This window comes from Gadus chalcogrammus, chromosome 22 (assembly GCF_026213295.1).
Source record: "Gadus chalcogrammus isolate NIFS_2021 chromosome 22, NIFS_Gcha_1.0, whole genome shotgun sequence".
Classification (NCBI taxonomy): Eukaryota; Metazoa; Chordata; class Actinopteri; order Gadiformes; family Gadidae; genus Gadus; species Gadus chalcogrammus.
The window spans coordinates 5,749,050-5,775,854 of NC_079433.1; the positions used below are offsets into that span (position 1 = coordinate 5,749,050).

The window sequence follows — 26,805 nt, forward strand, 5'->3', positions numbered from 1 at the left end:
CAGAATGTGGTAGGCCTATATTTCATCCCTTTTCCCAAGCCACAACGGGACAAGAAACCGTTTGTAATGTGGATCAGACTGTGCCAGGCCAGAATACCAACTGAATTTAAGCTTGTTACCTTCTGTATGTATTTTAAAGTTTTGAATACCCCTCCATAACGTAATGTCGTCCCTTACGATTGATCCTGGAAGAAATTAAATCCTTTTTTTCGCCCATAATTTCTCCAAAACCTGCTTTGATAGTCACCTGGGGCCTCATTACAGAAAAATCCTAACTTCTCATCCTAACTTAAGTTAGGGACTCAAAGATAGGAAAAATCCTAATTTCCTATTACAGAAGCAGTCCCTAACCTGTTGGCCGTTTCCTATCTTATTTTTGGCATCCTATTTTATCTTAATTTAGGTAATCCTAACTGTTCTTTCAATACGATTTTTCGATCGGCAATCGTCAGGTTATGTCTGTTTCTGCACGCGGAGTGTGCGTGAGATTGATAGAATGAGTTACTTTCAACGTCAACAGAGACTGTTGAGGATCTTTGTTAATGACGGCAGTAGCACTAGTACTACGGTCATGGCGGGTATTGGTACAGAGAACAAGAAGAGGTAGTAATAAAGTAGTACAATTAAATGTCTTTGTAGGCGATAAAAATAAATTAAAATACAAATGTAACAAATCATTATGCGGTCTCGTAGCCTTTTAGGCATCAGATTTCTGTTGTGATGTTCCTCGTCTTCATTGTCATACAGACATACTAGCAGTGCTGCTACCATTTTCTTCTGTTATTGACAATCATTTTGAACTTAGGACAGGGTGTATGGCCACCCAATTTAGGGATCCTAACTTAAGATATTCCTAACTTAGGATAGTTCTGTAATGGCTAAATTCCTATCTTAAGGTAGGATAGGATTTCTTCCTAAGTTAAATTAGGAAACCTCCTTCTGTAATATCAAAAACCCTAAATGCCTTCCTATCTCAAGATAGGATAGGGTTTCAGAGTTAGAAATTTCTGTAATGAGGCCCCTGGTCGCCGTAGGTCGACCGGGCTGCTCTGATTGGCCAGCCAGGGGTGGCGTGTGTAGTGTGTATTATGGAAGGCAAAAATGGAAAGGTGTACATTGACAGTTCCCACGCTGACTTCTTTCTTTTCACACCGAGATGCACAGAAAGGCTCATATTACCGTCGCGCAGGGACGTTGGAAGTAGGGGTGAAGATAGAGAGAAGAACACAAAAGCTCTTTGCTTTTGTGTTTTCTTCCTATAGGAAAATGGGAAAATAGAAGAAAGAAGGCACATCTTGTGATTGTATCGTTTTTCTGTTTCAGTGAATAGATTTGCCTGGAGGGGTGGCGTATGTAGTGTGTATTATGGAAGGCAGAAATGGAAAGGTGTACAGTGACTGTTCCCACGCTGACTTCTTTCTTTTCACACCGAGACGCACAGAAAGGCTCATTTTACCGTAGCGCAGGGACGTTGGAAGTAGGGGTGCCGGGGGGTGCGGCCGCACCCCCGCAACCCTACTTCCAACGTCTCCGCACCCCCACACTTTGCCCTGTGCTCCCGCGATTGCTCTCTAAACAGTCTCAAAGCCTATGTCCTCTCTTTCCCATCTCCTGCTGCCTCATATCAACTTGACACAACACTAATTTATTATATAGGCAGACCCGCCGCATTTCTTCACCGTGCCCAGGACAAGATTACCTTTATATTGCCCCGTCTCTCCATGCGCACTTCGGTAGAGTCAGAGTGCTGGGGGTCGGGGGCCGGCGCGCACTAATGAGCATTACCAAGAGGTTATCATTAGAAATCCAATCAAAACTTAACTGTATGATTTACAAAAATAAAATAAATGTTGTATTGGAAAACAGTTTTTGTGTGACGTTGTTTTAACTAAAGCCAAGGGACATAATAACTGGTTAATGCGCGCACATTGTTTTTGTTTGTGCCGCTCTCTCTCTCCTTCCCTGGGCTCAAGCTCTTTTTTCAAGTGATCCCAATGAACTTTTATTTGTTTCGTTTGATTTCTTACTATTTCTTGTAACTCGTTTGATAGTTACATGCACACACGCACGCACGCACACACACACACGCACGCACGCACGCACGCACGCACGCACGCACGCGCACGCACGCACGCACGCACGCATCCAGACAAAGCATCATGGAAAGCATGTCTCCGTCCGTTTGGTAAGACTAGTAGCCTATATTATTATTAAAAAGCCTACAAGAAAATGATCCAGTGAAATTGTGCTTTTTTCCCTCTACACTCTGACATAAATTGATTGATAGGTTGAACAGAACAGGACATAGAAGCCACGCATAAAAAACACGATCGACAAAACGATGGGTCACTGTGAGCTGCTTTGTGTGTGCGATCAATTGGGGGGCGTGGCTTTATCATCAGCAAACCTAGGCTTCCTGGACAATCGGGGGAACGCGCAGCACATGGCTGATTTGAATAATGTTATGAATGACAGTAGAGAAGCACATGGCTAATTTGAATAATGTTATGAATGACAGTAGAGAAGCACATGGCAAAATAAACCACAGCTGAGACTTGCAGGAGCAGATTCGAGCAGTTGTAAAATGGATTTGTGCTCGCTCATTAAAATGCTGAATAACATAGCGTTCACAGATGTGCAACTTCTGATGCATTAGTTCAAATTTTATGAATTTTTTTACGAATGCACACCTTTTGGGCATGTTCTCAGATTATGAAACACGGGTGTGCGAATGTGTTTTGCACCAACTGCGCTGCAATAATTGTAGCAAAAGGATTTTTATGCACCTGTAACACAGATTTGCGTACTCGTAGACCCTATTTTGTGTTTACAATGGTGTTACGTTGCTTATCTAAAGTAAACAGACACACCACTCAGCCTGCTGTTGCAACCATCTTGTGGTAGTTTATTCAACTCTAGCGCCACCAGTGGCTTACACATGATCTGCATTTATACATATCATGACATCCTCTTTATTTTCCTTTTTTATTTTTATTTTTTATTTTATTTTTTTTTAGGCTAAACAACTGCTCAAACATGAAAAAAATAAAAATAATAATAATAATCCTAGTACTCCTCGATGAATCTTCTTGGCTTTGAGACAATTCGTCCACTTGCTGTTGTAACAGGTAGACTTGAAAGCTTTGTAGGACTAGAAATACTTCTTGATGTTTTCTTTTGAATGTCCATTTCATGCTTTTTCTCTGTACTGTCATGCACATCCTGTTGAGTCACATCTTGTTTGTTGGTGTCCTTTAGTGTGTTACTCAGTTCCTTGGACTGCATCAGATACTTTCTGTTTCTTCTGTATACTTGTCCCCCAGGTGTCTGGACTACATATGATCTTGGCTGGTCAGAAAGTCCCGTTACCTGGGCTGGATTCCATAATCCTTCCTGCCAGATTCTGACATTGTCGCCAACCTCAAGTTTCTGGAGTGCTCTGGCTCCTTGATCGAAATATTCTTTCTGTTTCTGTTGTCTTGTTTCAAACACCTGTTGTACTGTACTTGTGACCATTTGAGGTTTCAACATCTGGGATGTCGTCGGAAGTCTTGTTCTCAAACGTCGACCCATCAACAGCTGGACTGGTGACACTCCGACATCCTCCAGAGGTGTACTCCTCAGACTCAGCAACGACAGATATGGATCTTTTCCATCAGCTTTTGATTTTTTAAGCATGAGTTTGATAGTCTGTATTCCTCTTTCTGCCATTCCATTAGACTGCGCATGGTAGGGGCTTGAAGTTTGGTGACTGAACTCCCACTCTTTTGCAAAGGCTTGGAACTCACGAGAGCTGAACTGTGGTCCGTTATCTGAGATCACTATTTCAGGAATGCCATGTCTGGCGAACTGTGACTTCAGATGTGTGATGATTGTTGCACTTCTTGTGTCTGACTTCAACCACTCCACCTCTATGAACTTAGAATAGTAATCCACCAGTAGTAAATACTCCTGCTGGCTAAAGGTGAATAGGTCAACACCTATCTTCTGCCAGGGTCTTTCTGGAACACTGTGTGGTTGTAGTGGCTCTTTAGTTTGACATTTCTGATATGTCCTGCACACGTCACACCTGTTCACCATCTCTGCGATTTTTTCCGACATTCCAGGCCAAAAAAGGACTTCTCTTGCTCTCCGCCTGCAGCTTTCAATGCCCAAGTGACTTTCATGGATGCGCTTTAACATTTCTCCTCTCATTGCTGCCGGAACGATGAGTCTTTCTCCCTTGTACAGAACTCCATTCACAACTGAGATCTCTTCTCTGAAGTTCCAATACGCTCGTATTTCTTGGGCAGCTTGGCTCCTGGTTTCTGGCCATCCATTAAGAACAGTTTCAACGAGTTTAGTCAGTGTCACATCATTTGTTGTTTCCTTTCTGAATTCCTCCAATTTCTCTTTTGACACGGGTAAATTGGAGATCACCATGTGCACCTGCGCTTCAATGTCTTTATCTGGAGAGCTGGTCACTGGTAAGTAAGCTCTGGATAATGCATCTGCAATGTACATCTCCTTTCCTGGCTTGTACTGTACATTCACCTGGTATTTCTGCAGTCTCATTAAAAGTCTCTGTATTCTAGCTGGAGCACTGCTCAGTGGTTTTTTCATTATCACTTCAAGTGGTTTGTGATCCGACTGCACATCCACTTCTCTTCCGTAAATGTACTGATGAAAACGCTCTGCTCCGAACACAATTGCTAACATCTCCTTTTCTATTTGCGCGTAGCGCTGCTCAGTCTCTGTCAGTGCGCGCGATGCATAAGCTACTGGCTTGAGCTCTTGAAGTAAAACGGCTCCAAGTCCACTTTTTGATGCATCCACTGACAGCGTTACGGGGAGCTTGACATCATAGTATCTGAGCACAGGAGCTTCAGTGAGCATCGTTTTCATTGTGCTGAATGCCTGCTGCTGTTCAGCTTTCCACTGCCATTCAACATCGTCTCTGGTCAATCCCCGCAATGGCTCAGTATGCTTGGACATGTTTGGAATGAACTTTGCGAGATATGTGACTACGCCCAGAAATCGTTCCACATCTTTCTTGCATTCTGGAGTTGGCATTTTCAGAATAGCCTCAATCTTGGTCTGATCAGGTTTCAAACCGTCTTTTGTGAAGATATGACCCAGGTATTTGATTTCCTCTAGGCCCACCTTGCATTTTCCTTTATTCAGCTTGAAATTCTTGGCTCTTGCTATCTCCAGCACTTGTCTCAATCTGCAGTCATGCAGCTCTTTTGTCTCACCCCAAACCAAGAGGTCATCTATGTATGTTTCAACACCTTCAATTCCTTCAAACAGCTGTCTCACTGTCCTGTGGAACACCTCAGGAGCCGAATTAATTCCAAATGGAAGTCTGAGGAATCTATAACGACCAAAGGGAGTGTTGAATGTACAGAGGCGAGTGCTGGCTTCGTCTAGTTTGAGTTGCCAAAACCCTGAGCTTGCGTCCAGCACTGTGAAGTATTTGGCTTCTGAGAGTCTGCAGGTTATTTCCTCAACTGTTGGTAGCTGGTAGTGTTCCCTCATTACTGCTGTGTTAAGATCACGTGGATCTAAGCAAATTCTTAGTTTTCCATTAGGCTTTTCAACGATAACAATAGGGTTGACCCACTGAGTTGGCTCTTCGATTTTTACAATCACTTTCATTTTTTCCATTCTGTTCAATTCTGTTTTTAGTTTTTCTCTCAAAGTGACAGGAATTTTCCTAGGTGGGTGCACTTTTGGTGTCACGCCTTCATCAATTTGAATAGTGTGTTCTCCCTCTAGGCAGCCTAGTCCCTCAAACACATCAGCATACTCCTTGAAGATATCCATTTTGTCACTTTTATTTAGTGCCATAACTCTCTTGATGAGCCCCATTTCTTCACATGCCTGAATCCCAAGTATTGGTTTGGCATCTGATTTTACAACAATGAATTCCAGATTAAATGCTTTCTTTTTGTATTTCACGCTCCATTTGCACTTTCCCTTCACTGGTATTTTGTCTCCAGTGTACGTTGAAAGTTTCACATTTGTTGGTCGTAGTATGTTCTTTTTCCCTATTCTTTGCAAGAGACTGAAAGGAATTACATTGGCCTGTGCACCAGTATCAAGTTTGAATTTGACTTGTTTGTGATCCAATTTTAATTCAACAGTCCATTCATCTGTCTGTCTCTGTGTCTTTGCATTCACAACACCAAGGAACAGACTTGCTTGTTGATCTGTGTCGTCATCATCTACTGAGTACACTGTCTTCATCGACCTACACACCTTGGCAAAGTGGTTCATTTTCTCACAGTTCTTACATTGTTTGCCAAAAGCCGGGCATTTTCGTGATACATGCTCAGTTCCACATCTTGTGCAATAAAACGTGCAACCCTCGTCTTGCATGCTTACTTGGGTTTTATTTCGGTATTCTTTATCGCGTGTCTGCTTGTGCCTCACTGCATCTATGTCCTTGCTTTCACTTGCAAAGGATTGCGCATTGTGATCCTCTTCATGCATTTGTTTTATTTGTACTTTTGTTGTTTCTGCCGCGAGGCACAGCTGTGCTGCCTTTTCAAGAGAAATGTCAACTTCACGTAACAATCGCTCTCTCAACGTATCAGACGTGATTCCACAGACAACTCGATCTCTGATAAGGGACTCTCTTAACTGTGCGAATTCACATGACTTTGCCTTTAGTTTTAACTCCGTAAGGTATTGGTTAAATGACATGTCCCCTTGCACACACGTGAAAAATTTGTACCTTTCATAGGTTATATTCTTTCTGGGGTTGCAGTATTCTTCAAATTTTTCCAGAATTATCGCCAGTTTAAGCCTATCATCCTCCTCGTCAAATGTGAAGGTATTGTACACTTCCACCGCCTCTTCGCCGGCTATATGAAGAAATAGTGAGGACTGTACCTTAGCTGACTTGCTCGCGCCCCCAGCAGCTGTTAAATAAAGCTCAAAACTCTGCCGAAATCTCCTCCAGTTTTCTGACAGGTTACCGTGCAGTAGATCAAGTCCAGCGGGCGGCTTAAGTCCTTCCATGTTTGCAATACCTTGCAAATCCTCGTTAGTGTTTTTCCTTTTACTTCTGACACCATGTTACGTTGCTTATCTAAAGTAAACAGACACACCACTCAGCCTGCTGTTGCAACCATCTTGTGGTAGTTTATTCAACTCTAGCGCCACCAGTGGCTTACACATGATCTGCATTTATACATATCATGACAAATGGTATAAAAAATATTTACGACTACAAATGTACTGTTACACATTTGTGACTTTAGAGTACACATGCAAAATAAATATATACGACTTCAAATTGACTGTGACTTTAGTGTACGCATACAAATTCTGCAGTTACAGGTGCTAAAGACTTTTGCTACAATAATACCTTCATAAAAGAAGGCACATCTTGTGATTGTATAGTTTTTCTGTTTCAGTGAATAGATTTAGCCATTAGTTTATTGTTGTGCTTCCTTTCCAGTTTGGTGAAATAGTTTGGTTGGCTACAGTGAATCCTATGAGAATTATAGTTAGGAGCTGTTCTGGTAAAGTAACCTCTCTCTGATGTGTTCCCTGTTCCCTGGTTTTAAAAACCAAAACCCACCTCATGTGTATTTGAACCAATGACCGTGCATGCTATGCTGAACACGCCATGAAAATTAGATAAAACAACAATCGCAATGCAGCGGCAGTTGCAATAGAAGCAGATGTGATGCTACCTAGTTAGCATCAAGAGATGGAAGGGCTCTCTAAAGAATGAGCGATTTTAAGATCGGGCTTTGAATTTAACCCTGAATTGTTTACACATCACTAAAACGTCTAAATGGTTACTATATAACGTCAGCAAAAATTTCCCTTGGGATGACTAAAGTCATGTCTTCTCTTACCTTCGAACCAAACCCATTACGTGCTGTACATTTGAATGAGGGGATGTCCTGCTACATTCCACGTGATGTAGAGACGATACACCAAAGAAGGCACATCTTGTAGAAAGGCCAAGTTCGACTCCAAGGCCTCTGGGCTATAACAGGCCTCCGCTCAGTCCGTTCTGAGAGGGAACAAGCAGCCTGAGACTAGGAAAGGTTTCATAACTGGGGCTTATGTAGTGGGGGCTGATCCTTGTGTGTGTATTCTTGTGTGAATTTAAGAGGTTTCTGTGTGTGTGTTTGTGTGAGTGAATTTGAAAGGCTTGTGCGTGTATGTTATCTACCGTTGACTGGTTATTGTATCCCTGACATAATGGGGGCTTGTGTGTGTATGTGTGTGTTCATTTGAGAGGCTGTGTGCATGCGTGTGTGTGTGTGTGTGTTCATTTGAGAGGATTTGTGCATGTGTGTGTTGGGGGTTATACAATGAACCATGCATCATTCCAGTTCAGTAAGGATTCACGATGGCCTTAGGGTGGGATGTACACATATTCTTACACACACACACACACACACACACACACACACACACACACACACACACACACACACACACACACACACACACACACACACACACACACACACACACACAGGACAGGACAGGATCTCAACTGAACCGCCCTCTGCCACGATCTACTTTCGTAACCACGACGGCGACGACAAGAACATTAGACGGCAGCAGATCTAATGTCTGTCTCTTGTTCCCCCGTGTGTTCCTGTGCCCCAGTGGAGCTGGACGGGGGGGCGCAGGGCCAGCGGGGGCCCCCTGCGGAGCCGCCCGGCGTGGGGGGCCAGGTGAAGCTGAAGAGGTACAACCTGGAGGACAACTTCCACCACGACATGGAGCAGTACCTCTCCACGGGGTACCTGCAGATCGCCGAGAGGAGAGGTGAGGGGGGGGCGAGGGGGGGGAAGGGGTGGGGGAGGGGGTGGGTGTGGTGGAGGGAGGGGGAGGTGGCATTGGGCAGTGGGGATGTGGGTGTGGTGGAGGGAGGGGGGAGGGGGTATGGGGGAGGGAGAGGGCAGCCTACGGGCGGGTGGGGGAGGTGTGTTGGGGGGAGGGAGAGGTGAGGCGGCAGGTGTGTGGTTATGTAAGGCTTGGGGGGCAGGGGGGGGAGGGGCTTGGAAAGGGCGAGGGAACCCTAACAGCACCTCAATCGGACGACCCCCATGAGCCCTCTTCCTCCTCCTCCTCCTCCTCCTCCTAGACCAGAACCTTCCAGAGCGTTCCCTCTCGCCGTCGATGGGTTCCTGTCACGCTTTTAAAAAAACGTGCACGCAGCGACCATTACTTTGAAGAGCCCTAATCTCCCAGCTGGGGTAATGGGAGGAGCGTGCACAGAGCAGTGTGGGGGTGTGCACGGCGCATTAGCGGCGCTGCCAACGGCACGCCCCCGGGGGGGCGGAGTGGGGGGGGGGGGGGGGGCGGGCGGAGTGGGGGGGGGAGAGGGTTCTCCAGCATCTCTTCATCCCTCCTGGAGAGAGAGACAGAGACAGAGACAGAGACAGAGACAGAGAGAGAGAGAGAGAGAGAGAGAGAGAGAGAGACAGAGACAGAGACAGAGACAGAGAGAGAGAGAGAGAGAGAGAGAGAGAGAGAGAGAGAGACCTAAAGATAAAATAGGGGATCGATTGACGGGACAGAAAAGGGAAGCGAGAGAGAGAGTGAGTGAGGAAGCGTGACATGAAGGCAGAATGGGAGAGAGGACGAGTGTTGGAGAGTTATGGGTGCGGTTTTAATGAATCTTCTTCGAGGACAAATAAAATAGGATAAACCGTAGGACTGAACGTGTAAAAAAAGACTTCCATCATTTTTATCTGCAACATTTGTCTCCCGGCTTGTTTATGCATTCAAAGTCAGACTAATAACCTAAGTCATCTAAGCCATGCTAATAATGTGTGATGTCGTGATATATTGTGTCGATAAAGCTTCGGAGTAGCTTCTGGTTGCTATTCAGGGGAGGAAGGGACTGAGTACAAGGCTGCTGGGAGGATGTGTTGAATGAGAAAAAGGAACAAAAACCCGATGATGACCGTGAGAGAGTCCCAGAGAGATGAACTCTGTTGATACCAAGCAAACAATAAGAGACAACTTTTGAAGAGCAATAATACTGTCATAAAACTGTACAGCCTTCTGCCGACCCTCACACACACACACACACACACACACACACACACACACACACACACACACACACACACACACAGTCAATCAAGATAGCAAATAATGGTCCTTCCTTCTTTCCTCTCCATCTCTCTCTCTCTCTCTTACTCTCTCTCTCCCCCTCTCTCTCTCCCTCTCTCCTTATGGTTCTTCTCTCCCTCTCTCTCCTTATGGTTCTTCTCTCTCTCTCCTTATGGTTCTTCTCTCTCTCTCTCTGCCTCTCTCTCCCTCTCCCTCTCTCTCTCCTTATGGTTCCTCTCTCTCTCTCTCTCCTTATGGTTCCTCTCTCTCTCTCTCTCCTTATGGTTCTCTCTCTCTCTCTCTCTCCTTATGGTTCTCTCTCTCTCTCTCTCCTTATGGTTCTCTCTCTCTCTCTCTCTCCTTATGGTTCTCTCTCTCTCTCTCTCTCTCTCTCTCTCTCTCTCTCTCTCTCTCTCTCTCTCTCTCTCTCTCTCTCTCCTTATGGTTCTCTCTCTCTCTCCCGTGCTGCCCTACTCTACTATGTCCTCCTCGTTTCCCTGAGGTAAAGTAGCCAATGGCATCGCCTGTCCCTGCCACCTGCCCACCAATCACCTCGCTCCTTGCTGCCCACAATCCCTCTCCCCCCAGCACATCACTTGACCGGCTGCATGTGATGCATGCGCCACGTTGTCATAGTAACCTTGGGTGTGTGAGCCTGGCCCGTCCACAGTGCTCAGTCCAGCACTGTGTGTCTCTAGTCTGACCATGGCACCATAACACCACACTCTGAACAGATGTTTCCAATGCCACCCCAATAGACCTCTGAAGAATAAGTCCCGCCTCTGAGGCTCCAGGTTCCATCGGTCAAATGTCTATGGGAAACAACATGGGATTTATGAATGATCGTACATAACAAACTCTGTAGGTGGCGAAGAAGTAAAAGCTGCTCACGTTTTGAAGCACACACTCTTTCAATCTAGATTCCACTTGGGTTTTGGATTGTCGGTGCCGTTAAAGTTGCATTTATAATCGTCGACTACTTTAATGGCACAGACAATCCAAAACCCAAGTGGAAGCTTAGCTAGATGGAAAAAGTGTGTAGCTCAAAACGTGAGCAGCTTTTACTTCTTCGCCAACTTCCGAGTTTGTTATGTACGATTATTCGGAAAAAAATGTTTTTGCCACTTTTCATTTGACCAATGGAACCAGGAACCTCGGAGGCGGGACTTATTCTTCAGAGGTCTTTACTCAAACGCTGGGTTGAACACGCATCTGGAGAGGTCCCTCCTCAGACTCTACTGGTATCCCGTGTCATGCTGCAGGTCGTGTGTCCGGTGTTTGGGATCGGACCTCTTCAATCCTGCAGCACCCACACATCTCAGACCACGCTATGAAAAGGGGGTGATGTGATGCCACCAGCTGGGAGTAGGATGGGCCATTACAAGCCGTTGGAACATCTGCCTTTTGTCCTGGGTTTTGGGTGACATCACAAGTGGGAGTGTCCACCTAGATTTATGACGGATAGATGAGCAACGTTTGCTTCACTCCACTGGGTAGGCTGGTAGAATGATCTATCCAGCGGACATCTAGGTGGACACGCCCACGTGTGATGTCACCACACACAGGGAAAAGGCAGATTTTCAAACGGCTTGTAATGGCTCATAACACTCAGCCCTTTAACCGTGTGCTCTGGGTGGGTTGCCGATGAGCCCCACCTGCAGTGTAAAACAGGCATGACCCCACCCGCTGCATCCCCCATGTGACGTAGATGTTGAGCCACTTCATAACCACCCCGGTCATGTGATTCAGCCTCATAGTGTGCTGCGCCGTCTTGGTCTCCACAAGCACTCCCGAAAAAAGAGGAATAAAGCGCTTAAGCCATCTAAAAAAACACCATCAAACCTCCATTAAGCTTTCACATCCCACCTGACGAATGATTGCAGAGTCTTGCATCCCTGTTGCACCCTGGGAGTGGTAGTCCCGAGGAGGTCAAACCAACATGTCTCCTGTCCGTGTGCAGCGCCGATAGGCAGCATGTCGTCCATGGAGGTGAACGTGGACATGCTGGAGCAGATGGACCTCATGGACATGTCTGACCATGAGGCCATGGACGTGTTCCTGCACACCGGCGGGGACGACAACAGCGCCGCCTCCCCTGTCACAGGTAGGGATACAGGGGTTATAACTCCTCCCCCGTCACAGGTAGGGATACAGAGGTTATAACTCCTCCCCCGTCACAGGTAGAGATAAAGAGGTTATAACTCCTCCCCCGTCACAGGTAGGGATACAGAGGTTATAACTCCTCCCCTAGGACTGGTTAACACTGTTTGGGAAGACTGTATAGCTTTCTGCCGACACACACACACACACAGGTTAATACTCATCCCCTAGGACTAGTTTACACTGGGTGGACTGGAAAGACACAGTTGTTGGGTAGACTTATTTTTCCATTGATCTTTCCAAAGGTTTCCATTGATTATTCACTACTCATGTTCCTTACCAGCTGATCCTAGACCAGGCGGGGGTTTCCATGGCACTGTGGGCATCAGATTAGGGAAGGCAGGATCACACTCAGTCAAATAACACCTCCCCCTAACACGGTCCCTCATGTACTATTCAGTGTCATGGTGCGGATATAGGATGACACGTAACATGAAAACACATGTGAGACACTAACACCTCCACCAACACCTGGTCCTTTGGACTGAAATGATGATCATTTAACTGCCACTTGAAAATAGTACTTAGCATTGTGTAGCATCTCATCCTAGCTATCTTTGTTGTATTCAGGGGATGGGTTAATAATATAGCAATTGTAAGTGCTTGGCACCTGTTTCTATGAATATCCTTACTGTACCGAAAGGGATTTATTGTTTTTTCCCTTTCTTCTGACACATGTACAAGGATATGCAAGAATATAATGCAAACATAATGCTTTGGATAAAAGCGTCTAACTCAAACCTAACCTGTACCTGTCTGGCTGTCTCCCGCCTGTCTGTCTGTCCGTCCGTCCCTAGGCCCAGACATGGAGCCCTACACCACAGAGATCAGCCTGAAGGTGCCAACCCAGGCGGAGCTACGTCACAAGCTCTCCTCCCTCTCCCCCACCTGCACCGACAGCCAGGACACCGATGGAGGAGAGGAGGAGGACGACGGAGAGGTGGAGGAGCAGGGGGAAGGTGGAGGACACAGCGGGAGGAGCAGTGGCAGTAGTAGTAGTAGTAGGAGGAGGCCCAAGGAGGCGGGGGGGCAGGGGAGAGCCAGTCAGAAGCCGGTGGGGGCTCCTCTTGGGAAGAACTGAAGAGGAAGGTGGAGCTCAAGACTCTTTTGGGTGGAGTAGAGAGAGTGAGACACACACACACACACACACATTGACGGACGTGACTTTTCTTTGCATATTGGACTGTTTTTTAAGCTATTTCTCCACTTGGGGTTGTTCTCATGATTTCATGTTAATTCAGGGGCCAATAACCCAACTTGATTTTAATTATATTGATTATTTAGCGGTTTAATCCAAAGAGACTGAATATTTAGGAGCTGGCAGGATGTTGAGCGTCTTGCTCTTAAGGGTGCTTACAGGTTAGACTACGGACATTGGAAATCGAAGCCGGTACCTTCTGACAGGGAGTCAATGACGTCTCTGTATCGTAACATAAAAATGACACACTTGCATTGAACCGACGCATCAAAATAGTTTTGCGAGAAGCAGAAAAAGATGGATCCGTTTACAATATCCAATGGTGTTTTATCCTGATGTTTACAACCAAATAAAGGAACTGGAAAATACATAAATATTTGAGAATATCGTGGTATGAACTTGTTTGAGACATGTTTATTTATTTGGGGTTGAAGTCTTTAGATGATACATGCTCTTTCAAGCTTTAACTGAAGAAAGCACCTGTTATGAGTTCAACTAGCGATCATAATAAACAGTCTAATAAAAGCTGAATAGATAAATAAAAAGCATACAAATTATTAACGTATTCTTGTATTGATAATAACACATTATATGATTACAATTAAGAAATAAACTACAATTGCTTCGGCGACCTACATTTATAACAATCCCATACAAACACCATCTCCCAGGATTCTTTGCTTCCCAGATCAGAACAGTGGGGAGGACCTCTGCCGATAACCCCCAGGACTTGATCCAGTCCACAGCAATGGAACCGCCCGGAACCATAATTAATTTACACGCCTGGGGTGTTGGCCATTACCGTCTCAAACTTCTCTTTTGCGGAGAAATGTTGATTTGTGCGTGTGACTGCAGCATCCTCCATTCTCCGCCATATCTCTGGACTTCTTTACGCTGAATCGCTTTCTTGATGGTAATAAACTCTTCATCCCCCCCGGGACGGATTGCGGGAAAATACAGCGCTGGGCAGGGGAATTGAACCGGTGTCCCCGTCTCTGTGCGCTCATCGGTCCGATTTATATTGTGCGACACGGAAGTGATATTTACAGCATAGTAAATTGTCTTTTTTATCCCCTATTGGAGAACCGTAATGCTTTAACGGTGTGTGTTTGGGTTGAGCATTTATATTTAATGACCTTTGTGATGGCACAAACTAATGCAATTTCAGAGTCGACGGAGCGGCTAAATGCCACTTTGAGCTCAGATGCCCGGTGGAGAACGAGGCATGGTGGATTAAATAAAGTAATTATGAAAATAATTAGGATGGCGACTTTGGTTCCAACGTTAACATTCCAGACATTTCAATAAATCATTCTTTGCAGTCATATGAATACACTGTTGGCGATATGTTGATGAGCTGTTTTAAAAACATTCAGTCCAAGTCAGGAGGCTACTAATTCTACTATTTTTGATATGGTTGGTGAGCTTTTCTTTTTGCCCCGTTTGTGATATCGTGTGATTGTCCAATTGAAATGTGGTTAAACCCATAACTTGTTATTGATTCATGTTCATGTAACAATAATTCACCCGCCCATACAGACTCTCCCTTTAAATGGCGTTTGTCTTAATAAACTCCTGTGAGCCATGTACGGTAGTTAATGTGCTTGCGCATATACTGGGGGTTATACGGGAGGTTAGCCTTAGAGATGTGAGCGAGACACACGGCAGTTAATAAACCTGAGTTGAGCATCCGAACAAGTATCTATCGCATTACTTAACATGGTGTCAGAAGCGAAAACTAAGTCATGCCTAAGTTCCCCCCTCCGACAAACTTTTCCTTCGATAGGCCAGGAGAGTGGCCGGAGTGGAAGCAGCGTTTTGTGAGATTCAGAATCGCAACCAAGCTGGACAAGGAAGATGGTGCTGTGCAGGTTAGCAGTCTGATATACGCTATGGGAAGCGAGTCGGAGAACATCTTCCGTTCGTTTAACTTCGAAGATAATGCACATAGAGATGATTATGAGAGGGTGCTTGGAAAGTTCGATGATTACTTTGTGCCAAGAAGGAATGTAATACATGAACGTGCATGTTTCCATCTGCGCGTGCAAAGACCAGGAGAAAAAGCTGAAACTTTTATCAGGGCTTTGTATGAACTGGCAGAACATTGCGAATTCGGCGGGAACAGAGCTGAGAATATCCGCGACCGAATCGTAGTTGGAATACTCGACAAAGATGTCTCACGGAAATTGCAGCTGACAAAGGACTTAACACTAGCGCTGACTATAGAGACAGTCAGGCAGTCGGAAGAAGTTGCTTCTCAAGTCAGCATGCAAGGAGAGACAACGGGGGTGATACAAGAAGTCACTCACGAGCGCAGCAAATACCCCAATCACTACGGTAAGCCAAAAGGGGGAAATAAAGGGCAATGTGGACTGTGTGGGAAAGCGTGGCACAGTAAAGATGAAAATTGCCCGGCCGATGTTAACGTCATCTTCGAGGAGACCTACCACTAACTCATGCCCAAAAGAGCACTGCAGCCTGCAGAGATGCCACTGGACAGCCCAGGGGGCGAGCTGCAGTGCATAGGACAGTTCCAGAGCACTGTGACCTACAAAGGAAAGACTCACCCACTCACAGCATATGTCATCCGCGGACGTACGGTCAACAACCAACTCAGCAGGCCGCTGTCTGTGAAAATGGATCTAGTGAGGAGAGTGAATGAAACGGTGTGCAACAGAGGACATCCACAGGCATATGGCACGCATGGGACTTTAAAGACTGAACCAGTGAGAATACTGCTGAAAGACAATACTCAGCCATATGCTGTATACACAGCACGACGCGTGCCTCTCCCTATGCTGCAAAAGGTAAAGGAGGAGCTCAAGAGGATGGAGGGAAATGGCATCATCGAGAGGGTGACACAGCCCACGGACTGGTGTGCACCCATGGTGCCAGTCTTGAAGAGCCCAGGTAAAGCCCGCATATGTGTTGATCTCAAGAGGCTGAATGAGGCAGTGAAAAGAGAACAGTATATCCTGCCTACTACTGATGAGATTACAGCAAAGCTGATTGGGGCCACTGTCTTCTCTTCGCTCGATGCCGCCAGTGGGTTCTTCCAGATACCGCTGCACCCAGACAGCTGTAAGCTCACTACCTTTATTACACCATTTGGCAGATTAAACTTCAAGCGGCTACCTTTTGGAATCACGAGCGCACCAGAAATCTTTCAGAGGAAGACGATGGAGACCCTGCAGGGGCTGGAGGGTGTTTAGGTCTTCATGGACGACATTCTGGTCTATGGGACCACACAAGAGCAGCACGACGGTCGCCTGGAGAAGGTAATGCAGCGCATTGTGACAGCTGGTCTGAAGCTCAACCGTGAGAAGTGCTCCATCAGGCAGAGTCAGCTGCGGTTCCTTGGACATCTCATTGACCGGTCCGGGATCTGGCCTGACCCAGACAAAATGAAAGCTATAAGGCAGCTGTCACCACCAGCAGACGTGCAAGAATTGAGAAGGATACTGGGAATGGTAAATTATCTTGGAAGATACATTCCCAGACTCTCTACCATAGGACAGCCGCTGTACAAGCTCTTGAGGGACAAGAATTCATGGACATGGAGCCACGCACAACAAACTGCTTTTGAACACATCAAGGAGCTGTTGTCAACTGCACCAGTACTTGTTTTCTATGACTTGAAGAAACCCACGGCTGTCAGCAGATGCAAGTAGTTATGGATTGGGGGTGTGCTCCATCAGCTCCACGGGGAGCAGTGGAAACCTGTGGCATATTGCTCCAGACGGCTCAATGAGGCAGAAACACGCTACGCCCAGATAGAGAAGGAATGCCTGGCCGGTGTGTGGGCATGCGAGAAGTTTGACAGATACCACAATGGACTGGAGCAGTTCAAGCTCATCACTGATCACAAACCGCTAGTGCCTCTCATTAACAGCCACAGTCTAGACAATGTACCTTTAAGATGTCAGCGTCTTCTCATGAGGCTCATGAGATTCAATCCAGTGGCAGAATATGCGCCAGGGAAAACTCTGGTCATCGCGGACACCCTGTCACGCAGTCCACTGGCCAGCACGTGTGCAGAGACAGACATACACTCTGACGTGGCATGCTACGTGGATAGGGTAGTAGAGGGGATCCCTGCATCATCAAGCAAGATGGATGAAATCAGAACGGCGACAGCAACCGATGCCAAACTGCTGTCGGTTGTGAAACTCATAAAGAAAGGATGGCCTGAACACTTAAGCAATGTGCCCATGGACGCGAGAGAGTACGTCCAAGTGAAGTCAGAGCTATCAGAACACAATGGCCTGGTCCTCAGAGGAAGCAGGATTGTCGTGCCAAAGTCAATGAGAGGTGAGATCCTTCAGAAGATTCACGAAGGGCACCAGGGCCTAGTCAAATGTAGGGAGAGAGCGTGCTCATCTGTGTGGTGGCCCAGACTCTCTACGGAGACAAGCATGCTTGTGACGTCATGTCAGGTGTGCTGTGAACTGTAAAGAACACATCAAAAGGAACCTCTCATCTCCACACCGCTTCCAGAGCGACCCTGGAAGAGAATTGCAATGGACCTTTGTGAGCACAACCACCACAACTACCTGGTAATCTCAGATTATTACTCCAGGTTCCTAGAGATACTGCACTTACCCTCGACAACGAGTGCACAGGTAATTCAAAGAATGAAAGCGGTCTTCGCCAGGTTTGGCATTCCACATGAGGTGGTGAGTGATAATGGACCCCAGTTTTCAAGTGCAGAGTTCAAGGAGTGCGCGAGGCAGCTCGACTTCAAGCACTGCACATCCAGCCCTCACCATCCACAGGGCAATGGGCACGCAGAGAGAGCTGTACAGACGGCAAAGAAAATTCTCAAGCAAGAAGATCCTGAGATGTTATTGACATAACACTTTAAAAGGGGGGAGATGTCATATACGGTAGTTAATGTGCTTGCGCATATACTGGGGGTTATACGGGAGGTTAGCCTTAGAGATGTGAGCGAGACACACGGCAGTTAATAAACCTGAGTTGAGCATCCGAACAAGTATCTATCGCATTACTTTACAAGCCCCCTCCTCTCTTTAAATCATTAAAAAGACACGCAGGTTGGAAATGACAGTGAATTGTCAGCAAGTTTTTATTAAACCTTTAGGTATAAACTGCAAAAAGTAAAAAACTGTCAATACAACCAACATGGGACTCTCTTTCCGTGTGGGAAAGGCGGAGACACGGTACTAATAAATTAAGTGGCCCATGGACCCCAGAGTAAAGTACTTTATACTGTAGAAAATGCAGAACAACTCAAAAAAACATAACTGCACCAGAGTGTCCGGGGCAAAGGAGACCGGTTTGAATAAAATATATCGTAAGGCCATAAAAACTCGACAACCACTTATTTTATTTAGTTTAAATGTTGAAAACGCCCGACTTGGCGTTTCATTAAATAGTCCTAAAACAGTTCATTCTTCTGGGAGGAAGGACAACCAACAAACTGGATAGTAGGATTTATTCTTGACAGTCACCACTGGCAAGCTCAGTGCAACATGAGTAGCTACTAGATTCTCCTTGAATTTTCAGTAATGAAAATGTAAAAACCCATTTTTTTGTGATGATATCATTTTTTTTTCCCTTTTCTTTAAAAAAGTAAAGCTAAACAAACAGAACTAGGTTTGGGGGGGGGGGGGGGGGGGCGAGTGTGTGTGTGGGGGAGGGGTGGGGGGGGTGGGGTTGCTACTCCTCGTCTCCTTTCCTACTGATATAAGCAGCACTTAATTTTGTTTTTATACACGCTTTAAAATGGAGCAACCCAGTCACAACTCACATGGATGAAGAAAGGATAATGTAAGGCTTTTTCTTCATCGGCACCTCCTCCTCCTCCTCTTCCTTAACCAGAAAGTATTCTCTCTCTCCCCCTCTCCCCCCCTCTCCCCCTGCCTTCCTTCCTTCTTCCTTCACCCAAGAAAAAAGGCTCAAGTATTTTTTTAAAGAAATATACAGGATTATGTACACAAAAAGGGAGATTTTCGTTGTCGTTGCCGTTTTAAGTCTCAATACATTTGCAAATTGGGGCGGGCAAGCGGGGAGGTGGGGGAATCCAATGAAAAGTCTCAGCGGTAAAGAGGAAAGAAACAAAAACAATGTGGGACTCTGTATTTCACATTTTACACTCTTTGACTAGTGGCTCTACTCAGAATAGCACATTAGATAAAAAAAAACAAGAGGAAACAAAAAGATCTCAAAAAAAAGAAAAGAAAAAACACCCAAAAATAATTATAATATAATATAATAATTCATATGTTTACCGGTACAGCTGAAACGAGACGACTGGAAGAATGGAATGTTAACACGATTGCACATCATTTAGGAGCGGGAAAAGCCCTCCCTCTCTCTCTCTCGCTTTCCCGCCCTTTGGGACGGGACAGGGGGGACCGGGGAGGTAGGGGGGAAGGGACTCGACCAACTGCTGACTCCAACCCCCCCGCCGCCGCCGCTGCCCCCCCCTCCTGTCCGGATCTTTCATCTTTTTGTATTGTTATACAGTAATTCTAACCAAAAGCACCAAATAACATGGACCTCCTCGCAGTGTATCAGGCACAGTTCCCCCTCGCGAGTGCAGGAGGTATGGCTCCCTGCTGAGGGGAAGGGCAAAGCCTCCGTCCTCACGTACACCCAAGAGGAAGCAATGTCGGCGACAAAGTAGAAAATACACAGAAGACTTCTCGCGAGGGGGAAAAAAAAATCAGCTAGTAAAAAGCTAAAACCCACAACAGAACATAATCAAAAGAACAATAAACAAAGTCAATGAAAATAAAACGTTATCCGCCTTTTTCAAGTTTTCACCTCGTCTCGCCGGACCCCTCCCATCGGCAACAACCACAAGGGGGCCGTTTCGAGGCCGAGAAACAAACAACAAAATAAAATGGACTCCACTCGTCCTGAGAAGCGAGGACAGAGCCAAACTTTGGGTCACTACTTGATGTCACTTAAACGTTACATTAAAAACTGGGTCGGGGGGGATTTTAGTTAAAACCAACGTCCCTATCGTCTGTCCTTGCGTTCACAGTTAAGTGATTCGTGATGAGGAGCCTGTGTTGTGAGGGAAAAGGAAGTGAAAGTGGGGAGGGGAGGCAGCTGGGTACCACGGTTACCCTCTTCATGTTTGGGTGTGTCGGTTGGTGTTTAGGGTAGGGGGGGGGGAGGAGTTTATTTTCCGGCTCATCAAGTCCACTTGTGAACTTCACACTTAATGCTAGGGAGCGAAAACAAAAAAATGGACGACTCGAAGAAAGTTAGAAGAGAAACAAGTCAAACAAAAATAAATTCTTCTTTCACGCTAGTGCAAAAAACACTGACATCTCGCTGTTTCCGTTTTTTTTCCTTTTCTTAGAAGCAAGCTTGTCATACTAAGGGGGGAGGGTGAATATCACGGGGTCATCTTTGCGTCTAAAGCTCACAATCATATTTTGAATATGGGTGGGCAGTCTTGGGGGGGGGGGGGGGGCATGGGAACAGAGTGTAGGTAAAAAAAAAAAAAACACGACGGAAGGCAAGAGGGGGGGCTTATGCAGGGCGTGGGCGAGGGGCGATGAATGGGGGGGGGGGGTTCAGGGGTCACTCAGGACACCGCCGCCGCCGCCTTGGGCATGTGGGCAGAGCTGAGGCGAGAGAGGGACACCTCCACCGTGGCACGCTTGCGAGGCCCCCGCTTGGCCGGAGAGGCTTTGACCCCCTGGCTGGGGCTGTGGCGGAGGTCTCCCCCCACCACCACCAGCCCGCCTCCTCCTCCTCCACCCCCGCCTGCTCCACCGACCCCCACGCCTCCGCTGCTCTTCCCCAGGGCCTTGCCGCACACCTGGTTCACCAAGCTGTTGATTTGCTCCTGTGGTGGGCGAGAGAGAGAGAGACAGAGAGAGAGGGAGAGAGGGAGAGAGACAGAGAGACAGAGAGACAGAGAGAGAGACAGAGACAGAGAGACAGAGAGAGAGACAGACAGAGAGAGAGAGAGAGAGAAAGAGAGAGAGAGAGAGACAGACAGAGAGAGAGAGAGAGAGAGACACAAAGACAGAGAGAGAGGGATAAAGAGAGAGAGACAGACAGAGACAGAGAGAGGGAGAGAGAGAGAGAGAAAAAGAGGAAGATAAAGAGAGGGAGAGAGAGGGAGAGAAAGAGAGAAAAAGAGGAAGAGAGAAAGACAGAGAGAGAGAAAAAGTGGAAGAGTAAGTGAAAAAGAAAGGAAGTGAAAGGATGAAGGAAGTCAGAGAGCCGCAAACGAATCTAAGATATTGTTTCAATCAAATTTAAAAAAAAGAGGAATTCGGGGTCTTCCCGGAATTTGTTGAGCAAACTATGGGGTCAGAACAGTCTCATTGATAATGAATGCACAGAGTAGGATTCACAAATGTATTTTGTGATTAATATATAAATTACTCTCTTCTCACAAATACATTTCAATGCACACACAAATGGATATCGGTATGTATAAATGTAAAATTTGTCCATAAACAAAAATAAGTTTCACAAACACATTTTTGATCCCACACAAATGCATCTTGTTTTAAATAAATGTAATATAAATCCATAAACATATGAATTAAAAAAATATTTATAGACGTCCAGCGGTTTATTTTACATTTATACATACCGATATCCATTTGTGTGTGCATTGAAATGTATTTATGAGAAGAGAGTAATTTATATGCAAATCACAAAATACATTTGTGAATCCTTCTCTGTGCATTCATTATTAGCGAGACCCCATTACAAACTCCTTAAATTGCACATGATTAAACAAACCCATGGCTCCCTCTGCAGGATCGAGGGGGTATTGTTTCATTGTACACACACACACACACCTCGTCGTATCGGTACATCATCTTGAGGCCTCTGCAGGACTTGTGCTTGTCCACGTAGCGCAGGGCACACTCCAGACAGAAGACCACGTTGTCCGTCTCCTGGACCACCTGACGGACACAGAGCTCACATTAGTCAGTCATCCAGCACACCTTCTGATCCCAGGGGACCTTCTGATCCCAGGGGAGGTCATGCGATCACAGCCGGGAGGCTGAGGGCTTCTTGCCCAGGAGGGCCTGGAGGTAGGGCAATGTAGATATTAGGGATCGTAACCCAGACCATAACTCCACCCGGTCCCGTGTACGCGTGCGGACATCACCAACAGTGGAGCTGAAACGACCGGGGCGGTGAGGCCCTCCTGTCGGGGAAACACCCCCACCTTCAGTCCTTAATGGAAAGTTCCAGGTACTCGAATCAGAGGATCAACCTTACACCCATTGAGGTGAATCAGTCTGGGATGTGCGGCTAACAGATTCACTGGGGGATTTTGAAACGGCCCGTAATTAATAGGGGTGGGAATTTCTTGCCACCTCAGGATTCGATTCCGATTATGAGGTCAACGATTCGATTCTGAAGCGATTATCGATGCATCTCGATGCAACAATTTTTTTATGTACATTTCCATGCGTGATTTTCAAAAATATATATATACATCTGGTTTTGCTACTCAGTTTGCTAATCACTTCCTACTTTTGTGATGATCATTAAAGACATCAACAGATAAATTAACTTATCTAATATTTCATAAGAGAGAAAGCTTTTGTCACAAATATGACTTTCTATGAACAATGCAATAATCGATGCAGCTTGCCTTATAACACAATATGGAAAGCATGCAAAAAATAGGTTTCAGTTTTATTTTCTTTCTAATCTTTCTTTTCGATGTCATTAAAGGAAAAGCTGCTCTTGAATTAGGAGTTATTGTGTCTGGCTTTGAGTTTGCGCGCATGCTATGCGTAGGCTGAATCGCAAATTGCAATCGTGTCAAGACAAATCAGATTGGCCAATACACACTGAAGATAAATTCAATAGTTTTAAAATTACAAAAATTATCCCTCTCTGGCGAACAGAATGTTGCAGCAGGCAAAAAAAAAGAAAAATATATATATTTTTAAATTCAGATTATTAATTTATCTGCATCGAGACAATCGTTCTAGCGAGAATCGCGATGCATCGAAGAATCGATTATTTTTCCCACCCCTAGTAATTAAGGGGCCCTTTAAATCCTCTCAGCTGTCAGACCCCATCCTTGTGGGAGATAGGACCGGGCTGGCCTTCGACCAAACGGCCCCCAGCCCTCTGGCCCCCCAGTCACCGGCCCCCCTAGCCCTCTGGAGCCCCAGCCGTTGGCCCCCCAGCCCCGGGCGGGGGTCTCACCATGGACAGGTAGCAGAGGTGCAGGCAGGTCTGACAGCGTCTCTCGGAGGACTCCAGCGGTAGCCACTTCCCGCGCGGCTTCTTGCGGCTCTCGGTGGGCCCCAGGCTGCCGTCGTGGGTGCCGTAGCGCGCCGACGACAGCAGGCCCGCCTGGAACAGCTCCTCCCGCTGGCGCATCTCCATGTTCCTATTGGACGAGGGGAGGGCGCGGCCGTTAGCGAGCTGGACGCCCATTGGTTGAGGCTACTGATTTAGCTTTAGAAAGAAAAAAGTGTGTTTGTGTGTTCTTGAGTGTGATGTAGAGGGTCTGTGGGCGAGTGTAGTTCTAGAGTACAACGTAATGTGTTTGTTTGAGTTCTTGACTAAAACAGTCTGTGGGCGAGTGTAGTTCTAGAATACAACGTAATGTGTTTGTTTGACTTCTTGTCTAAAAGTGTGTGGGCGAGTTTGTTCTTGACTACAACATAACCTGTGTGTTAAGAACACATGAGCCTGTGTTCTTAACAAAATCACGTTTTTTCTTAACTACGATAAATAATGTGTGTTCTTTACTACAATTTGTACGTTAATGGTGTGAGTGGGTTGCTGAGTGTGTGTGTGTGTGTGTGTGTGTGTGTGTGTGTGTGTGTGTGTGTGTGTGTGTGTGTGTGTGTGTGTGTGTGTGTGTGTGTGTGTGTGTGTGTGTGTGTGTGTGTGTGTGTGTGTGTGTGTGTGTGTGTGTAGCTGAGAGTGTGTGTGTGTGCGTGCGTTTGTGTGCATGCGTGCGTGCCTGAGGTCTTTGAGTAGGGCAGCGATGGTGTTGAGCAGGAGGCCGTTGTCCCTCTTGGACTCTGCCGAGGCGATCTGGTACAGCAGCTTCTCCATGGAGAAGGGCTTAGCGATGCGACGGCATTTCAGGTCCTGCCCGGGGAGAGAAGCCATGAGGAACCACTACAGAGCGGTGCACAGGAGGACGGGTTGACCGCTGGCTACCAGCAGGAGACAACGCCACTTGGGCTCCTGTCTCAAGCCGTACAACGAGAAAGTCTGCCACCATATATTTGGGATAGATTGCAAAAAGTATTTTCTGACTGTCCAGAGGTTTAGCTTCTGGTTGATAATGAGGTATCACAGTTATAAGTTATTGTAAAATGGAAGTGGGCTCCAGTAGTAGTAGTATTTAATGGTCAGGAGCGATTAAATGCTTATTAATCCAAATTATTAATGTTTTTTTTAATAATCTATTCACACAAGTCTTCAACCTCGCGGCCCACTAGGGGGCAGCAATGACACGACGCAAAACCCAAAACAAACCTGGGATAAAACAACTTTACACAGAATCAGAAAGCAAAGCGCACAATATAAACGATGACTAGCAACATTCCGTTGGCAGTTGGAGGACTACAAATCAAACACTCCCCGAGCCGGGCATCACATCACCCCCCCCCCCCCCCCCCCCCCCCCCCTGTTGTGTGGCATTCTGGGTGGCGTAGTTCTGGCGGCGTTACCTTGGCGGCCTGGTAGCCCAGGTCCATCCAGTGCGGCGTGGCGAAGTGCACCGTCTCCGACACGTTGTAGCCGCAGCACACCTTGGACACAAAGGCCCCGGGGAAGCAGACCACGAACTCCCCGCAGCGCTGCACCGTGCGATACACCTTGATGCCCTCACGACACAGAACCTCCGGGGAGATCTGAGGGGAGACGCGGAGGAGGGAGTGGACACGCGTGAGCACACAGGAGGGCCTGATGATGCACATGACTCGCAAACATGGCGGTCATTGGCCACCCTTCCTAAAGGGTTTTATTTCAATATTTGTAGTTTCTCCGATTAGCAATATCATGAATAGCGTTCGTTATTTTCCCTGCTAATAAAATATCTTCCTGTTTGTGCCGCCCCACTGAGATGGTACGGTTGTCTGGGCAACCTCTGTTGAGCCTGGACCACCCACCATGATGTTCTTCTCGAGCATGTCCAGCCCGGGCGTGCCGTTGGCCTGGAGCAGCGTGTGGACCACCTTGTCCAGGTTGGCCTTGTCCTCCGCAGGGACAGAATACCTGAGGGGTGAGAGGGACAGCGTCAGCGGCCCGTGGCCCCGGGAAGGCTTCCCCCCCCGTGCGCCTCAAAAAAAATGGTAATCGTGCGCCGAGGCGACTCAGCAGCAAGGGCTGTGATTGGTCCGCTCACTAAACCCCGAAGCAGAACCAAAACAGTTTCACGACTGGGCCGAAGCGTCTGCGTAGTCATTTGGGTCGGCGTGGAAACATAAGTGACCAAGCTGACCTAATATAAAACATATTTATACGAGAGGAAGAAAGTGGCAGGGCCGGTTTGGTGCTGTTCTCTCTGGTCGGTACTCACCAAATGCAGTCAGCACCAGTGTGTAGGTAATCTATGTATGGAAGGCGGTTTTGGTCTCGAGACCAGCATGAGGTAGTAAAGACCATGCCAATGTTCAGCCAGGGAATGGTCACCCCTAGAGGAGTCAAGAGGGGAGGAGAGGAGGAGGGAGGGGAGAGGAAAGGAGGTAGAGGAGGTGGGAGAGGGGAGGAGGTGGGAGAGGAGAGGAGGGAGAGGAGGTGGGAGAGGGGAGGAGAGGAGAGGAGGTGGGAGAGGGGAGGAAAGGAGGTGGAGGAGAGGACAGGAAGGGAGAGGAGAGGAGGTGGGAGAGGAGAGGAGAGGTGAAGAGGGGGGAGAGGAGAGGAGGGAGAGGAGATACAATGAGGAGATGATAGAGGAGAGGAAAGGAGGAGGTAGAGGAGAGGAGAAGAAAGGGTGGGGGAACAGATGGCAGGGAAGAGGTGACAGGAGAGCAGAACGAGAGGAGTGGGGGGAGGAGCCAGGGGGAGACAGAAGAGGTGAGGGGGGAGGAGAGAGGGGGACATTATTTATTGTGTGAGCACATCCTAACATATCTCCCTCTCAGGTGCGGGACAATAAAAAAGACGGATGGAGCTGTGGGCCCCACAGCCCCCCCCCCCCCCCCTCTGCGTGGGGGAGGCTGTGGGGGAGACAGGCAGCGTGGGTCAGCGTTCTTACCGGGTACAGCACCCAGATGCCTCAGAATGGATCCAGAGTTGTTAGGAAGGACGGTGAGGTTCCATCCGTGTCTGAGGAAAACACAAAATGCGCATTAATTCAACACATTCTCCCCGTACTTTCACTTGATGGCTTTTCGTGAGGGATGTTTTTTATCCTGTTATTTTAGGATTTT

General features: G+C 46.9%; 2 protein-coding genes across 2 annotated transcripts in view; one reads left to right on the top strand and one right to left on the bottom strand.

Moving 5' to 3' along the window:
* The window catches only part of LOC130376218 (dysbindin-like), a 38,167-nt gene extending 24,009 nt beyond the window's left edge, over positions 1-14,158 (top strand). Inside the window, exons 2-5 of the mRNA XM_056583439.1 lie at positions 8,623-8,784; positions 12,041-12,184; positions 13,038-13,241; positions 14,127-14,158. Of these exons, the coding sequence (XP_056439414.1) occupies positions 8,623-8,784; positions 12,041-12,184; positions 13,038-13,241; positions 14,127-14,158 (542 nt within the window). The remainder of the gene's footprint in view (positions 1-8,622; positions 8,785-12,040; positions 12,185-13,037; positions 13,242-14,126) is intronic.
* A 6,844-nt stretch (positions 14,159-21,002) lies between these two features.
* The window catches only part of LOC130376219 (protein Jumonji-like), a 32,946-nt gene continuing 27,143 nt past the window's right edge, over positions 21,003-26,805 (bottom strand). Inside the window, 8 exon segments of the mRNA XM_056583440.1 lie at positions 21,003-21,266; positions 22,240-22,347; positions 23,615-23,801; positions 24,384-24,514; positions 25,102-25,284; positions 25,543-25,648; positions 25,953-26,067; positions 26,631-26,701. Of these exon segments, the coding sequence (XP_056439415.1) occupies positions 21,003-21,266; positions 22,240-22,347; positions 23,615-23,801; positions 24,384-24,514; positions 25,102-25,284; positions 25,543-25,648; positions 25,953-26,067; positions 26,631-26,701 (1,165 nt within the window).